This window comes from Nymphalis io, chromosome 13 (genome assembly GCF_905147045.1).
Source record: "Nymphalis io chromosome 13, ilAglIoxx1.1, whole genome shotgun sequence".
NCBI lineage: Eukaryota > Metazoa > Arthropoda > Insecta > Lepidoptera > Nymphalidae > Nymphalis > Nymphalis io.
Window position 1 is genome coordinate 6,156,252 of NC_065900.1, and position 19,645 is coordinate 6,175,896.

Here is a 19,645-nt window from a genome sequence, read left to right on the forward strand (position 1 = left end):
GCACCTGGATTGCCAGCTTCCTACACAAGCGTAGCCTTCGTGTTTTAGTAGATGGTTGCGCTTCACAATTCTATGTAGTGAATGCTGGGGTCCCCCAGGGATCTGTGCTATCTCCCACACTCTTTCTTTTGCATATCAATGATATGCTCTCTCTTGGGAACATACATTGCTATGCAGACGATAGTACAGTGCATGGTGGATACCACGGACGCGCAGTGGCTGGGCGGGCGGAAACTGAGGAGAGGCGGGAGAATCTTGTCATTGAACTCGATAGGACATTAGAGCTCATCGCCAAATGGGGTTCTGATAATCTTGTTGAGTTTAATGCCAAGAAAACACAGGTGTGCGCTCTCACAGCGAAAAAGTCACCATTTTACCCTCATCTCTCCCTCTGTGGCACACCACTGATGATACAAAGCAAAATCGCCATGCTGGGGATGGACGTTCGCTGCGACTTTAGTCCAAGGGATTACATCGAGGCTATTATAAAAACAGCTTCACGAAAACTCGGAGTTCTGAACAAGGTGCGGCGTTTTTTCACGCCACAACAACTGTGCCTGTTATACAAAACACAGGTACGGTCTTGCGTTGAATATTGCTCGCACCTTTGGGATGGCTCCGCTAAGTACCTAATGGAGGCCTTGGACCGGTTGCAGCGACGTGCAGTACGCATTATTGGCGACGTAAAGGTCACAAACACCCTTGAACCTTTACAATTGCGTCGCGAGATAGCAGCACTGAGCGCTTTCTATCGTCTGTATCACGGCGAGTGCTCTGAGGAATTATTCTCTCTAATTCCTGCTTCCCCCTTCCTTCTTAAGACCACGCGAGCTGGTTCTCGATGTCACCGCCTAACTGTGATATCAATTCCATCGCGCACAAAGAAATTTGGCAACTCCTTTCTTTGTCGCACTACCAAAAAATGGAATTCCTTACCAGCTCACGTGTTCCCCTCCTCTTACAACCCGGGTTCCTTCAAACGAGGCGTGAAGAGGCATCTTGCGGGCCGGCAAGGCGGGGACGGCTAGTACAGAACATTCTTCCCGACTGAACTGGCCGTCGTCGCGTTTGGACTCTACTACCACTTACCATCAGGTGGAGTAGAGTCATTTGCCATCCCGGGGCATATAAAAAAAAAAAAAAAAAGTTCACTGCTGGACGAAGGCAGCAGTGAACGGAGATAAGCATATCATAGAACGCCAACCATCCCGATCGTGGGCAGCTCAAATCCATCTGGTACCTGCCCCTTTTTTCAAATCGTCGGTCTACCTTGCCGCAGGGCATCCTACACTACGTTTGCGTAAGCGTGGTCTCCAAGAGTATATTAATTATTTAATAGAAGGAATAATAATATATTCTGACGTTTAATTTTGATTTTAACAGAGAAATACGTAATCTGATTGACAATTCTCTAATATTGCCAGAAAATTCAATAACATAAATAGCATTGATTTTAATAACATTTTTTATGTAATAAAATTTGAAATAAAATTTTAAGTATGTACAATTTTCAACGTAAATATGATTGACATACATTTAACTTACATCAATTATAAATTAAACACTTTAACGGATTTCGGAGACTGAATCGAAACTTATCGAGACCTTTCAAGATAATTTCGAAAACTTTAAATTCACTTGTCAGTAACTGAGAAGTAATCTGCAAGTAACCATTAATCATTCTGTCATAAGAAAAAGTTATAAATGAGATACGATTCTTTGAAGGATTTTGACAAAAAAAATAATAAGATAATACGTACGAGAAAAAATAATATTTTTCAAAAAAAATAATTGGCAAAAGTAATTACTTTATGTTTTTTACTTTATTCGTTAAATTATTTTTTTTATAATAAATATTAAATTAATTGAAAAAATAATTAGCGTTGTAATCATTTTAAAAATTATCAATTACATCATAATTTTATTTGTAAACCAACAACAGCATACAACGTTAAATATTATAGCAAAATCAAAACATAGTAAAAAAATTAAACACATGGAAATAATAAAATTTAGTACTAACTCCAAAGTACAAATTTCCTATTGACATTTGTGTACATTTAAAAAAGACTTAATGTAATCGACAAACTAACATCGTTTTCATACCTATTTCACAATCCACTAATTGTTCATTGTTTGACATTCAATTACTAACACACATCTTTATCGATTAATACTAACTTGATAAGAAAATTCCAAATGAATCAGTCAAAAAGCAGATTTTACAAATATAGCATCCGAATGATAGATGTCAATTTAAATATTTAAATTCTATAGTATCGGGTAAATAAACTGTTTAGTACCGAGGCGATATTATCGTTCAAACATTAGTCATTCGATGCCGGATTGTCGTCCTGTTTAAACCTACGTATGAAATGATACAGTGTTTACAAATGTTTTATATCGAATCGACATGCGTATTACGTCATTAATTTTGTTCTTATGTTTTTTGTATTATTGTGAATCTTACGATATGATCATCGGTGATACTGTGCACAGAAAAATGGTGTTCCATCAGAGGGTCAAAGACTTCGCAATACCCTTTAAAAAGAGAATAAAAGTTTTAACCTACAATGATCCGGAGAAAAGAATCATTAAGGTAATATTGTAAAAGTTGTATTTATTATATGAATACCTTCCATTTATTAATAAATTTATTTTTAAATTTATTAAAACTTTAAAAGCATACTTCCACATTAATATCACTATTAATACAGATAAATAAATATCAATACTTTTTTTTTTTTCGTAGCTTAGTGCCTACTCAAAATACAATGAAAAAATAATGTAATTTCGTGTAAAGAACACTTTAATATATTTAAAAGATTTTAATAATCTAAAAATAGTTTCTGCATGAATTAATATCAAAGGAAAGGGCTATTACCGTTTTACACCTACCCTTTCTATCCAGCTAAAAGGGTTGTATATGCGTTTATATCAATTTCCGTTCATTAACAATGATTAATTTAACAACTAAAATTATTGATGAAACTTCTTTGTCGATTCAGAAAATATGCTTTTGAATTTCATAAACTGTTTCGGGGAATTACAAACTTAACGGTCTTTGAAAACACGCAATCGTTTAGGCATTTAATTCTTGTTATACTATACACCCAATTGTTTATATTTGACGATGAATATTTCCGTAATGAAAACACGTAAGTCTGAGGTAAGTAATCATTTTGTGAAAACCCATGACCGCGTGAATTACTTAAGTTTAATGTTCATGTATTACCTCAACTTGCTAAATGAAGTTAATTTATTTTGTACTTTAAAATTGTAACACAGTTTTACAATAAATTAGTCTACACTAAGATATTTAACTAAGCACTAACGATTAATTATTTAATGATTATTTCATTAATTACGTTATCGGCTATCGCATTAAATTTTTCGTGTGACACTTAAGCACATTATCTTAAACAAAAAAACATCACAAATCACTTTTAGAATTTAAAAATTAACAAAATATAATATTATACATACGCAATATACTCAATATTATAAACAAATAATAAATATTAATATTAATTTATTCAACATATTATATTTCATGTCAGATGTCGCTATGTTAACATAATTATTTATGTTTATTACTTCATAGCCATGCATAATTTGCAAATTAACCATGTCCTATTTACCTACTTACTTGCCCTCTAAGTTAAAACACCAATAGATTAAGCAGTTTAGTAATAACCGAAGGTCTCTTTCCATTTCTAGGGTGTAGCTGCTATAGATAATGACTTTTCACACGCCAGCGCGAATATCACCGACGGAGGAGTTGGTTTCTCGCATGTCACAGTTAGAATGAAGAGTCAAAGGCATCACCCGTTGAATTTTGAAGTTGAAATATATGTGTGAAAGGACAAATTGTGAACTTTGGTGTGTGAAACATTGATTGAGACAGATGTGGTTTTAAAAACTTTAATGTTTATTTTGTTGAAAATGACGCGAGACGTCTATTTGTGTATCGCTATCAATCCACTATTGTTTTGCTTAATATTTTCATGATTGTATTGTTCCATTGGCAATGTCATTGTATTGTAGTTTTTTTACACTCTTTATCAAAATAAATGCTAATTATCTTCATCTGTTTGATAATAAACCGAATTAATCTCTAAACGAATTTCTTAATAAACAAAATGTAGTTACTAAGTCTTACGAGAATCTCGAACTATTTTTGGGTTTCTTAACTTAAATAATTTATTTATTCTTTCTACTTTATAAGTTACTTTTCAATTAGATAAAATCGTCAAAATATACTAAACGAGCTTCAATATAATTGTTTCGTTGCTTAAATTTCTCTTCTAATATTAACATAAATAATTGAAATTATTAAATTTTATAATTAAACAGCTGTTACTTCCTAATTTATTTCCGTGCACATTAAATTTGTAAACAAAATTAGAGAGGATAACAAAGTTTGCATACTGATAACATTTGTTTCCATAGGCTATTAATATTTCTTATACGTTAACAATGTCACGTTGATTCTAAGGCTGTCTACATACAAGTCTGGCGACTAATGAATGATATAATATTTTGTCTTATGATAATTGTGTATTTTAAAATATAATGGATATAAGCTTAATTTTCCTTTAATGTAAAACCGAGACAGTCTCGAGGCTAGAGCAAGGCAAGCAAAACTAGCAATGTGCTTATAATTCATCTCGTGCTTGGCGGTGAAGGAAAACACCGTGAAGAAACCTACGAAGTTCATATTCACCTGCAAGTTAAAGTGAATTGGAAGGAAGGAATTCCTTTTTGGGGAAGTTTGGATCCCATTGGAACTGAAAGAGAGGACGCTTACGTCCAGCAGTGGAATATTTACATTTACTTTTCTTTACTAACATGTCAAGAGTATAAACCTCGTGGCGAATTGTTTTCTAAAATACAATTTACAATGAAATAAATACAGCTGATGAACTTAAATAAAAATGTTAAATCTTTTCATATAAGAATTGTATTCACCTTTGACCGATAAACAGATAAAGTTTGCTGTCTTTAACTTTATAATCGTTAGCATAACAAATTAATATAATAAAAACGTGACAAATGTAATTATAAAATTCGTTTTCTTGCACAATATTGTTAGCATATTCTTGACTTGTTAATTATTTCTTCATAACTATTATGATACTTATGTAAATGTTATTTAGAACAATTATATGGTGTAAGGTTTTGTAATAAATTTATTTGAGCGTCAGTTGTAACTCATTAAATTTAGTAGTAAACAAATAATTATAAACAAAATAAGACAGTGTTTTTTTTTTGTTTTTTTTATATTGAAAGGCGGTTGTACAGTAACCTCCAGTTACACATTGCTATTATAAAATTAAAATAAACTTTATTCAAGTGAATATGATAAGTGGTTACACCTGAATCGTATTCGAAGATTGTGGATCAAACCCGAACAACTTAGGAATTTTTATGTGCTTTACTCGTGTATATAATTCATCGCTGCCACCGCTCAGAAATCCGGACGGATCGCTAGCTCACAGTCCGCAAGAGCAAGCTGATCTCCTGGCTAAACTCTTTGCCGACAATTCCGTCATCGATGATTGTAGTGGACTGCCACCTACAATACCTGCATGTGGCCATACGATGCCTGACATTAAAATCAGGCAACGTGATGTGCGTGCGGAGCTGCAATCACTTGATGTACGGAAAGCTAGCGGTCCCGATGGAATACCAGCCATAGTGCTGAAGAAGTGCGCAGCGGAGCTGTCTCCTGTGTTAACGCGCCTGTTCCAACTTTCTCTCTCTTCGGGAAGTTCCCAAAAAAGGGGATCGGTCTGACCCGGCAAATTATCGGCCAATAGCTATCACCTCAGTACTTTGTAAGGTGATGGAACGGATTTTAAACAACCAACTGATCCATTACCTAGAAGATCACTGTCTAATTAATGATCGTCAGTACGGGTTTCGACCAAAACGGTCCACAGGTGATCTTCTAGCGTACGTAACGCACCTCTGGGGTGAAGCTATCGACAAGCATGGAGAATCGTTGGCTGTCAGCCTCGATATCTCCAAGGCTTTCGACAGAGTCTGGCACAGAAGTCTTCTCTCCAAGCTACCGGCATATGGTCTGCCTGCTCAGCTATGCACCTGGATTGCCAGCTTCCTACACAAGCGTAGCCTTCGTGTTTTAGTAGATGGTTGCGCTTCACAATTCTATGTAGTGAATGCTGGGGTCCCCCAGGGATCTGTGCTATCTCCCACACTCTTTCTTTTGCATATCAATGATATGCTCTCTCTTGGGAACATACATTGCTATGCAGACGATAGTACAGTGCATGGTGGATACCACGGACGCGCAGTGGCTGGGCGGGCGGAAACTGAGGAGAGGCGGGTGAATCTTGTCATTGAACTCGATAGGACGTTAGAGCTCATCGCCAAATGGGGCTCTGATAATCTTGTTGAGTTTAATGCCAAGAAAACACAGGTATGCGCTCTCACGGCGAAAAAGTCAACATTTTCCCCTCTTCCCTCCCTCTGTGGTACTCCGCTGGTGATGCAAAGCAAAATCACCATGCTGGGGATTGACGTTCGCTGCGACCTTAGTCCAAGGGATTACATCGAGGCTATTATAAAAACAGCTTCACGAAAACTCGGAGTTCTGAACAAGGTGCGGCGCTTTTTCACGCCACAACAACTGTGCCTGCTGTACAAAACACAGGTACGGTCTTGCGTGGAATATTGCTCGCACCTTTGGGATGGCTCCGCTAAGTACCTACTTGAGGCCTTGGACCGGTTGCAGCGACGTGCCGTACGCATTATTGGCGACGTAAAGGTCACAAACACCCTTGAACCTTTACAATTGCGTCGTGAGATAGCAGCACTGAGCGCTTTCTATCGACTGTATCACGGCGAGTGCTCTAAGGAATTATTCTCTCTAATTCCTGCTTCCCCCTTCCTTCTTAAGTCCACGCGAGCTGGTTCTCGATGTCACCGCCTAACTGTGACATCAATTCCATCGCGAACAAAGAAATTTGGCAACTCCTTTCTTTGTCGCACTTCCAAAAAATGGAATTCCTTACCAGCTCACGTGTTCCCCTCCTCTTACAACCCGGGTTCCTTCAAACGAGGCGTGAAGAGGCATCTTGCGGGCCGGCAAGGCGAAGGCGGCTAGTGCAGAACGTTTTTCCCGTCTGTACTGGCCGTCGTCGCGTTTGGACTCTACTACCACTTACCATCAGGTGGAGTAGAGTCATTTGCCCTCCCGGCGAATATAAAAAAAAAAAAAAATCACGTGCTTCGCATTAAAGAAAACCTGTATGTGATGGGTGAAAATCTGACACAAGTATATCTACTGATTTGCTTTGGAGTAGCGTGGTGGAATAATCTTCTCCTCAAAGAGAGAGGAGGCCTTAATTCAACAAAGGGACATTCAAATGTTGTTACTTTACTTTTGCTCCAGTATGCTCTTACAAGCCCTTTGAATAATTACTTTACATTTTATTTTTATTTTCATGAATTTAATATAAATTGTATATATTTTCATGCCTTTGCAATTTAATTGGTGAAGAAAACAAACCTTTAAAGGCTTAACTTGAATAATAAATTTCTAATTTATATATATATTTATTATCATCAAATTATTTAAATAAATCTGCGAATGTCTTTCCTACAGATTACAATATTGCGTTAGACGAAAACATTAAGTTCTAAGTTATTTTAATCATGGAATAGAATACGTTAGGCTTGCGGTGGGTTATCTAATGTATCTAAGTATGTAAGGTTTGCATTGCGACACATGCTGCTTAAATGACCGACCGCGACAATATCCCGCGTTATGTTTCAATGAATTATATTTTATACTAGTATAAATGAACGAATGAGGCTCGCAATATTCGCTTGAATTTTGGACCTCAAAATAACACGTGGGTTTAAAACAAAAGTATTTACACAAAGAATAGTGCACCTTATATTTAGTATTTTCTCATAAAGCAGTTTCCGTATTAATTTATGATTATTTTTTTTTACATAATATATATAACATTTTACTCTGTATATAAATATATACGTCCAAATGTTTCGTTGCCTATATCCTTTATACAACTTGATAAATTAGATAACATAAATTAATAAAAATATTTTTAGCGAAATAAAGCCTGTCATCATTATATAACATGTATTTTTTTTTCTTTTAGATAGAATTATGACGTCTTCGTACTATAAATTAGAATTTTGTTTATTTTAATAATCGCATGTATGCATAAATACGTGGTCAAGTCAATTGTTTCAAAATTTATTACTTGACAACTGATTAGACAATGCGGCAGCGATAAGCAGAACATGATAATAATGACCACATAATAATTACAAATGTCACAAAGTGACTTCGCTTCGCGTCTAAAGACAAATACATTAATATGTAAAGTGTACTAAACATAGTAAAAATAAAAAAAATATGAAAACTATATTTTATTAAAACTAGAATAGTTTCACTGACACAAGATTAAATCAACTGTTTAGTTTTATATTATATATTTATATAGCAAGACCCCCGTCTACGACTTCGCAGGAATACAATCATGTCATCATCATTAAACATAATTAGTATCGCACCAATGACCTTCAACATTAAGTCAATACGTATTTTTATTCCAGATTATTATTATTACGTTACGAAACAACTTACAAGAAATATGATTTTGCGTTTTTACAATGTTAATGAATTTCATTTTTTTATCCTACGACATTATTCACACACAGCCATCTGATACCAAATTAAGCAGAGCTTGTGCTATGGAAACCGGACAACTGATGTACTACATATACTACTTTTCTTTTGTAAATACATACTTATATAGATAATTACACCCAGACTCAGGACAGACATACATGTTCATGCACACAAATGTCGGTCCTGGGTGGGAATCGAACCCACAACCTTCGGCGTGAAAGGCAAGTATCTACCAACCACGCCAACCAGCTCAAATTATTATCTAGAAAAAGCAGACAGATATGCAGTAAAACCTTTAATAGCATTAATGGAATGAGGAATGGACGTACCAAACGAATACAGCTTACGTTGCCAGGTTTTTGCGGAAGGCGCTCATAATAAATCAAACCGACATTGGTCAGAGCTCGTTGATGGAAGAAATGGATGCGACAATACGTATTATAGTTGATGTCAGGTATTACAATATACGACATACATTAATGTATTATATTATATATAATAAATATTTTCTATTGAAGAGATTTTTAAATATTTAAAATACATTAAGGACCTACTTTTATGTTTATTTAGACTTTAAATGTATCTTTTGATATTTTTATAATTTTTTATAATGATTTTGCTATTAGCAAGTACTAAAATATGATGTAAATACGTCATATTTAAGTGCTTTATACTTAAATGCTTACACTTTTTTCTCTTAAAGCGTGTCTAAACTAGCAGAACGCATGTCTGTCAAAGTCAATAAAACATATCTGCGATATTTTCTCATTATTTCATCTTAAAATCAAATATAAGGGTTGAATTTTATTGAATTAAGCATTATATATAGTTTTTTTTTGTATTGTTCCATGACCATCTTAAATTAACAGTGTTTAATTATATATTATACATTAAGAGATCTGCTTTGCCATTTCAGTCAAAAATATACTCCACATTTAGTAAACTATTAAGTAGATTTGACATATCGAGCTAACGTTTTATAACGTAAGGCTTTGAAGCCTGAAAAGTATCAATTCATAGTTTTCATGTTTTCATCCCAATAGTGGAAAGTTGCAGTTATCCCGAGGGTATAACAAAAAGGGTTGGGTTTTTGCGACCCTTCGTTATAAATGTAATAACTGACACTTTGTTTTATGAGACTACTTTGCTAGTTTGTTTTTGCTTATGACGTGCATAGCGGAAAATGAAAAATTATACTTCTTTTGTTCTTCGAAAAACTGAGGTAGATAAATATTCAGGCCATCTGGTAAATAGGTAATAACTGAAGAGGTTTGCTTAAAGTGTCGTTAGGACCGATTTAGAAAATTTAGCTTAGACCAATACTTACGTACAATAACCAATATGGTGGTGGGTAGCAATCTGTCAGCAAAGGTATTCTAAAGGTATTCTTAGGTTAGACTGGCGACTGACCCAACAATAAATGGAAAAAGGACAGGGAATGATGACTGATAATTTGAGTCAGGATATTAATGGTGATGAATACAATAAATTACTAGGTAATGCCTATGTATGGTTTACTCATTGTTAACACAAGGCCTTGCTCTGCCAATCAATCTTTATGCTAAGCAGATATTTACAAGTGTAAAAATACATTAACATAAAAACAGTATATACTTTTAAGTATCGATAAGTATACATTACATACATAAGAATACATTATTTACAAAATACGAGAAGTAGCTCAATAACTATTAAGAGAATGACAAATGAAAGTCTAACAGCTTGATGCATTATGAAACTAGAATCACTTGATATAACGATTTGTCAAACGTGTTCCAAGATGATCCTTAATATTATGCGGGTCAAAATTAATCTTCATCGCATTTTGTTTATTAATAGGACAACATTATACCTGCATGTTATAATAATAATAATGTCGTCCAGACCGACTTTGGCCCCGGCGGCCAATCTCAATGGAGATTAGCCACCTACGCAGGAGATATTAAAGTGCACAAGCGTGTGCGCAAGCACAGGTGCACTCTCTATTCCCTAATTCTCATAATCCAATGGGACGGCAATCCGACACGACCGAAAAGAGTTCAGGCGCAGGACCAACGGATTTACGTGCTTTTCGAGGCATGGGAGTGTACACAGTGAATTTTTGACAAAAAACCCAATAAATTTTTATTGGCCCGACCTGGGAATTGAACTCAGGACCTCCGGGTCTGCGGCCTTACATCAAACCACTAGACCAACGAGGCAGTTATACCTACATGTGTTTTATATAAAAAAAAATGTCCCATTTTATTTATTTACCATTTTGAAAAGCGCTCAAAGTTACGAACATTATAAACCAAATTAATTCAAACAAAGAAATTAATTTAAGTTGCATAATTTAAAATTCATACTAAAGATCTTTTTGAGACAAGGTTTTACTTAATCCATGTGATAAGACACTTGAATTAGTATAGTAGATTGTATTATCATAATTCCAGCTAAAACTATTTGAATTGGCTTACAAATCTGTTGTAAAATTTGGCTCGCACATACTACAAATAACAAAGAATAGGACGTCAAACTAGGATATCGTACGATCATTTTTAGAATCTGCTTCAATCGCTGCAAGAACTATCGTCAACATTCGATATCAGTTGATCGCTCCGGACTTTCAGGAATTTCCAATAATACAATCCCGTGCTTGAGCACCTAAAATAATATTAAAACAATCTAAATTGTACCGTATATATTCCACTTAAAGCTTATAATAGAATGCTCCATGTTTTATAAGTTAAACCAAATTCCGTTCGTATAAAGGTAAATTCGAAAGAGTTTTCACTGTAAAGCGCCTACTTTGTTAAATTCAGATAAGGAATGGAGTTATATTATTCCGATAGACGATTATTTTCTATGAAAAATCAATAACTAAAACGATTTTATAGTATAAAATATATTTCTATGGCTTACTATGCATTCTCTTTTTATTTTCTTATTGCTTTTAATTAACATTTTTTAAGTTATTATTCATTTATTTTTACGCTTAAATTTTAAATTTATTAAAAAAATAAAAGAAGAATATTAATTATTCGAGGCCGATTCAATATTTTATTATAGGGCAACAGTATTCATTCTTGCAAACGAAACCAGGTAAAATATTTGTTGCTACGCCATTAATGGAATGCAACTGCAGAAATTCAGCAAGTCCTAATTAAAATGGCTAAGTAAAGCATTCTTTATGCAAGCCTTTTCAGTGGATCAGGCCGACAGAGTGGCTTGAAAGAAACGTCATTAACCTACTTCTTGGTATATTTTTAGCAACATCAGCGTTAAAATGCTTGCACGGGTTCATTGACCTTTGTGTGTAAATAAACAATATATCGATTTAAGAATGCATCAACAGCTGTATATTAAAAAGAGTTTTAAATAAAGTAAACACTGATTCGGTCATAAATTGGACTCTAAATTAAACTTTGTTGATAGTATTGCAATTTATAAAATGAACGGAACGAAATATTGTTCTGAAAGCTATTCAAAAAATATTAATACATTTGTTGTACGTATTAATAAATCGATTTGATTATATCTATATGTATGAAATATATATTTATTCTTTGTTGTATTATATAAAAATAAACATACATACAATATTTTAATTAAAAATATACAGTATGTCTCTCTTTTCTATTACTTTAATAAAATTTAACGTTATATGTAGATTGAGTGTACACGAGATTCGGATAATTTTTTTGCATATATATGGCGTAATACTAACGGATTCTTAAACACATAAGAAACTTATTTTATAACAAATACGTGATAAAAAATGTGTCAGAAATTATATAATGTATATAAATAATACTATGAGTCAATATCAAAACGTATGTTAAACTAAAGTCATCCATATTGTCACTTTCAATGTATGAGATGGATCATTTTATTACCAAATAGGCGGTTTGGATTTTGTTAGGAGTTAATTGCGTAAGACTTACCCGGCTCATCCATCAATCAGGCTCTGTCAGAGAACGGGCAGAGACTAATTTGCTCGTTTGTTTTGCCGCTAACCCTATGCGGCTTTTCCTGATAGATGTTTGATTAGACCTGCCCTTTGTATAGCAATATTCGGCTTTTAGATTAAATTAAAATTTATTAAACGTAATCTTTCAAAAGAAAATTTGAATGTTTTTTTTTTCCAAAAAACAAGTCTTTATTTAATATAGAATCATTACACTTACATATTGATGGTCAAATAACCTACCATTTATTCATCATTTGTTTAAATTATTTACTATTTATTATTGGAATGTTTATATTCGGTTAAATAAGAGTGAAATTAAATGGTTTCGTTGTGAAATACGCATAAATAAATCTCATATTACTTCATCACTATATTTTATCCAACTTCACCGTCTAAGAATTTAATTTTAAACTCCGTTTTCTACTTATTGGGCTGAATAAAATCTTGTTGCATTAAAATCTCAAAAAGTCTGCCTGCCTGTGCTCAGCGGATTCACGCGCAATTTCTTTTAATTTTTTCTTTTAATTTATTTATTTCCATAAATAAATTTAAATTTGGATTGCTCACGGCCTAGTTAAAAGATTTTGCCATATAGTTTGACGTTTATGGTTAATGTTCCGCTCCCAAAGGTCGTAACGTGAAATTATATAGGCTATTATAACCTTCCTTAGTAAACAGACTATTACTCAAATCAGACTGTTAGTTCCTACTATTAGTGCGCTTAGACTCTCTAGTTTTATAATATAAATAAGTTAATTTATATTTTCGGCCGGATAAGTAAACTAAGAATATCATAATTTAATACTAGTATAACTACATCACAAAAGTAATAGTAATGTAAACTGAATACTTATAAAACTATCAAAATCTACCACAACTTAACTTTATGTACAGTATTTATATTGTGAAATAACTATTCAATAAAAAGAGTATTAAATTGTTTTAACAGAACAAAAGAAAATTTCGTTGAGTTTCTTCCGTTGTTCAGACTGGGTCCTTCCTTTACCGAACTTGGTGGTAGCTTCGTGGTGGTTATTTCGAATATTGATAAAAAAGTGTAAATAGATTTATTGATACAAATCTTTATTGAGACATGCAAATAAATGCCTACTGCTCTTGGTGCGTGGGTTATTCCTTTACTAAATATATGTACGTCATATGTACATAAACCTCATATATCTGTAGAGTATATTATATTGCTATAGTCTGGTCTGGTATGTAATTAAAAATGAGTTTCTTATTTGAGTTATTTTTTGGAGTTATTAGAAAATTAAGATATAAACAGTATTTTTCATCATTTACTTAAAAAATAGTCGTCTCTATTAAAAAATTATATTTAGCCTTAGGGTTGGTATCTTCAAATTAAAATGGGACCAAACAGGAAATACAACCTACCAGTCAAAAAAATATTTTTTTATAAATGAGCAACCGGATTGAGAACCTCTTCCTTTTTTGAAGTCGGTTAAAAATTATTTTCAAACACTGTTATTATATTAAGTAATTACGGCAGTTATTATTTTTGTAAAATGTCCCATTTCTGAGTAAGGTTACATCCACGGTGCTCCAATGCGAGCTTATGCTAATATGAGTACCGAAATTGCAACCGATACATGCAAGTTTATTGATGTTTTGCTTAACCGCCAAGCAAGAGATGAATAATTACAACCACAAATTAAGCACATAAAATCTCGGCCCGGATTAGAAGCCACGTTTGACTTCTAATTCGTACGTATTCTAATAATTAGTCTAGTTCCATAATTGTGTACATTGTATACATTTTATACGAATATTTCTAATAATGTCTTTATATATCTTTGCAATAATAATCTTTGGAATAAAGTTCATAAATTTTAAACCTTTTTTTCTTTCCTTAAAGCAATTCTTCAGTAAAGAAATTAGCCTTTAAAGAGTAGTCAAAAGGAAAGAAGTATAAGAAGTAATAAAAACTTTTCGGCGAGCTTCCCGGGCTTGAGTAATAAAACAGTTATGACTGAATCTTTGGGCGGGCTTGGAGTCCAGAAGTACCTAAAAGTATTTGTTGTTAGAAAAAACTCTTTCCCTTTACTACAAACGAATGGCCGAGAAAATAACACGCTGTAAATCTTTCGGGATTAAGATGTTTACACTCGCTCACTAAATCGTACTGGATTTCCTGGTAGACGTTTTCTTAAAATTAATCGGTCGGTTTTTATGTTATAAGACAACCATAATCTTAGTAAAATTTTAATATCTACAACTCGTTTATACTCTCCACGTTAAACGTGAAAAGTTTTAATTGGTAAAAAGTTTTATACAATTTATAATTCATCCAATACGCAATTGTATGTTTCGCATACAGTTAGAACGCTAAGAATTAATATTTAAACTTTGTAATAATTGTAGTCACGTACTGTATTAGACTAAGATTAATGTTAGTCTGTATATTTATATATTGTGTATTGTTTATTATTAGTTAATAATTAATTAATGATATTAAATAGAATATTTAAAATGCGGAAAGTATAATGAAAATAAAATACCTACATATTACTTTTCTTTATTTTTCTATACATTGAATAATATAATTAAAATTTATAATATAATAATAGTTTTTATATTATACCATCAAACTAAATGACTAATTAAATTAAACGATTTTACTTTTGCTAAAAATAAATATAATAAATACAAGAACAGCTGCATGGCAGGAGAACATAAATAGTATTTCGATATTATAATAAAGTTTAAAATTCGTTGGTATATCAAAGTTTAAACTTTTCATTTTCTAAAGACTTAAAGGAGCATTTATATGCACAGAGAATATAAAAAGACATCTTCTTAAACATATTCTTAGCACAGAAAATTGAAACTCCCTAGACAAGCCAAACTTTGAGAGTTTGGATAGTTTGTAGTTTTATACACCACCTGACCCTTATATACTATATAAACTACGAAGTAAATATGAAAAAAATATATATATAATTAATAAGATTGTTATTTTTAATAATATATTATGTACAGTCAGTACAGTTATGTTATGTACTGATATACAGTGACGGCCTGTTAATGTCCCATTGCTGGGCTAAGGCCTCCTCTCCCTTTTGAGGAGAAGGTTGTGGAGTTTATTCCACCACGCTGCTCCAATGCGGGTTGGTAGAATACACATGTGGCAGAATTTCAATGAAATTAGACACATGCAGGTTTCCTCACGATGTTTTCCTACACCGTTAAGCACGAGATGAATTATAATCACAAATTAAGCACATGAAAATACAGTGGTGCTTGCCCGGGTTTGAACCCACGATCATCGGATAAGATTGACGCGTTCTAACCACTGGGCCATCTCGGCTCTTGATATGTACTGACATGTTATGACTTAACTGATTTGGATGCGATTTTCACTAATGTACTGTAGTAGACTTCACTTAATTTAGTGTTTGTTTTATTTCAATCGGTTTATAAATAATAAAGTTACATCACTTTAAATAATCATGTTGAACATTTATTCGATAAAAATGCTATAAAATATCTGTTCAGTTGAATTGGCTGAAACTCTAGCTACCTATAAATGAAATTCTGTAAAATTATGATGATTGAAAGTTTATAGGAACAAAACAAAATTAAAAAATGGACAATTTCATAGATATAAAACTTCCAATATAAGTTGACCTCAGATCTATATTATCTATCAAGGTACCAAGAGGCCCGTTGCGTGCACTGCGTAAACGGTTAAAGTTACACAACAATCATGTATGACGGAATTGTTCCTCTTGAAAATTTCTAAAAAAAGTCCGCGATAGTATGTGTATCTTTTAAGGTTGACTCACTATCACCTTTTGTATGGTAATCAAATGTCTTCCAAAAAAAATGCGTTATTTTCGAAGACGTTTTTGTAAACATGGCATTAATTCTTATGAAGATATCTAGATAAGATTATAGACAATTTTTAGTACTAGAAGTTGTTTCAATACCTGTGTAGTTGAGTAGGTTGTATGAAAATACTCATACTTAAGTATTTGTTTTCGGTTTGTAAATAACTTTGTATGTTAAAGTTTATAGGTTAGATAGGTAGTTCGTTTGGTTGTGGCATATATTTTTATTATTTTGTTAAAGTTACTTAGTTGATTAGTTGATAATAAGTACTTTTTTTTAAATACACAGATTTAACTTTCAGTTTTGAAAGGACATGATCTTTTGCAGTCACAATAAATAAAGCACAGGGAGACTCAAGGGTGTCGGAATAGATTTAAGGGAGTGCTGTTTTTCTCACGTATAGTTCTAATTATATGTTGCCCTATCTAGATCCGGGTGCGGCAAAAACCAATATCAGCTCTTAGTGATTGCTTTAAGTTATACGCGGGTGAAACCGCGGGCACTGCTAGTTATTATATAAAAAATGTCTTATTTAATTAAAGTCATATTTAAAAAGGTTGTTTCTTTGTCATTCCACTCGAATAATAAAAAATAAATTAGGATTCATTTCATTTTACACGCCCAACGTCCTCGTCTTCAGCACAAACAAAATATACAGTTAGAATCAATTTTTATTATAAGAAACACAGTTCGTTTTATATTTATTTTTAAGAAGAAAAATGTACCATTTTGTGCCTGAACATATAATTACAATAATTTATGTATATTCGAAGTTCATCTGCAGTACGATCACGAAACACTCTATGAAACTTGACGAAGGCTTTTTGGTAGGGGAAAGTTTCCTAGCAACGAATACATCCCTTACATACAAATGATGGCCAATTGTAGCCATGAGTTACAAAAATATTAAATATTAATACATAAATATAATGCTCTCTTGTTCCGTTATATTTTATTACATATTTTTTTCTTTCAATTACATTTGTATGTCAGTTGTATACAAATCTATCATACATAAAATACTACTTTCCGCCGGCAACCTCTCCCGTGGTTTCTTGTTTGAGGTGGGTGCTAGTTATCTTATGTACTATGTATTTACTGTCTCCTGTCAACATGTACACAAATTTTATATACATGTTGACAGGAGACATGGGTAATCAGATAGTTAGACGTTAAAGCAACACAAACAAACTCACTATCCCATTTATAATATTATGTAGGATTATTAGATAAATTAAAGTTATTTTATTAAGTCTTTATTGCACACAATATATAAAAGGAGAGCATAAAGTAGGTAGATAATAAGTATGCAAAGGCGACCTTATCACCTACGTAATAAGAGATACGGTGATACGAGATCACAGGCAACCTCTATTAAAAATGAAGACAAACAAAGAATGATTTATTCCAAATATGAATATTATGTAACCTACATATACATACCTATAAAGTGTCAATTACGATTTTTAATAATATTAATGACTAAGAGTTAAATAAATTATTTATTCTCATACGTACATGTAATACATGCAAACGTTCCTGTATTTAACAGAATCTGGTACACATTTCCAAAAGGGTATGTTTCAAATAATGTGAACACATTTCTCTGACCACGCAAACTTAACGGGACTCGTTTTTCTCACCCGATATAAATCATTGTAAGCGGTTTCTGGCGAACATATTCTCACCTTTTTTGCTGCTTTATAAGAAATAGCAGGAGGGATATTACGCTTCGTTTACACTAATATAATATCGATTGGGACAAACAAAATAGGTATGATAGAACCAGGTATTATGTCTCGGAAAAGTATTAAAATAATTTAGAATATCTATAAAAATAAATGAAATTGAAGATGAAGTGTTTGTGATTTCAAAATAACTGCCTCTTTTAAGTTAATATGGCTTGTAGCTAATTACCAAAATAATTTCTTGTTTATTTTACACTACCGCTGCTAATTTGTATATCTATATTAGTTTGTTTTACATTATATATATATTAGCATAGAGATCAGGTTAGGTCTTCATCGAAGATTGCGAGTTCAAATCCAGCCAAGCAACCAGGTGAGTTTTTAAGTACATCATATTTTATGATTTGTTATTCATTTCGTGCTACCTGAAACCTTCATTTGTCTGACGAACATCTGCCGCATGTGAATCCAATAATCTAATTGGAGCAGGGTTATGAAGTAAGCTCCAAGCCTTCTCCTAAAAATGAAAGGACGCCTTTACCTGGCAATGATAGCTTTTAGACTTTCATATACCTTATTATATATATTTAGTGGAACATCTTTATTATGATCATTAAGTTGATTTTCTTTTTACTTTATTTTTGTTATTCATTTTTTTCCACCTTTATTATTTAACGCAGCAGTAATTTTGTATTGTTTATTTTTTTAAGTTTAAGGTCATTCAAATGTATTGTTGTAAATGCCTATCGTATTTTTTTGTTTTTAATTTGATAAATATGCGGTTGGTGTTATAATATCAATAAAATAAAATGATCGGTTAGGTATCATCATATGATAAGAAGAATAATTTTTTGTATACTGAATCACATCCCTGGCGTATTAAACAGGTAATATAACTTAACATTGTAATATTTGCTCTCTGAGCTTCAATACGAAATTATACGACCTTTACAAAACAACTACAGAAGCAGAAGCGAATAAAATTGAACATAAAAGTTTGTACCAGATGTTGATTTTGAGAATTTGATTTCGAAACACGGAACCGATTTGTTTTCATTTTTCAGAAACTCCCAGCGGACAAAACAGACACAAGTTATTCATAGCATTGTGTCTGTTTTATTTCTTATTGATCTTATTTCTTCGATGACATTTTATTTAAAAATCGGATTCCCAATTGTATCTTTTGATCAACTATCTGATAGCCAGCTTTGGTTGATGTAGATTAAATATTTTTTACGACTATTTAAAAAAGTATAAATATTAATATCCTTCGTCCAGTTGCATCGTGATTTACTAAGACAACTATCGCATTTATAAAATTTGGTAGTTTGTTTTACACAATTATCACTATATATGAATTAGATATTACGCAATAAAGACATATATTTACATCTTAATTGACTTATTGATATGATAAAATATATAATAACGTAAAATCCTATAATAACTTATTTCATATAACGT

The 19,645-nt window shown here is 32.6% G+C and overlaps 1 protein-coding gene across 2 annotated transcripts; it reads left to right on the forward strand.

Annotated features, from left to right (window-relative positions):
• The first annotated feature begins 2,307 nt into the window (after nt 1–2,307).
• LOC126772883 (probable salivary secreted peptide) lies at nt 2,308–16,807 on the forward strand. 2 transcript variants are annotated; one of them, XM_050493490.1, is made up of 3 exons: nt 2,308–2,599; nt 3,721–3,855; nt 16,795–16,807. In XM_050493490.1, exons 1-3 carry the CDS (start codon nt 2,414–2,416, stop codon nt 16,798–16,800), a joined length of 327 nt encoding a protein of 108 aa, XP_050349447.1. In that variant the 5' UTR covers nt 2,308–2,413; the 3' UTR covers nt 16,801–16,807. The 2 variants fall into 2 exon arrangements, with proteins under 2 accessions (XP_050349447.1, XP_050349446.1); XM_050493489.1 differs by lacking the exon at nt 16,795–16,807 and having other exon boundaries at nt 2,322–2,599; nt 3,721–4,089.
• The last annotated feature ends 2,838 nt before the right edge of the window (nt 16,808–19,645 follow it).

Bases quoted from the DNA above. Each gene is read 5' to 3' on its own strand.
- LOC126772883 (XM_050493490.1), top strand. From the start codon at position 2,414: ATGCGTATTACGTCATTAATTTTGTTCTTATGTTTTTTGTATTATTGT. The intron at 2,600-3,720 runs GTAATATTGTAA...TTCCATTTCTAG, and splicing joins CGGAGAAAAGAATCATTAAG to GGTGTAGCTGCTATAGATAA.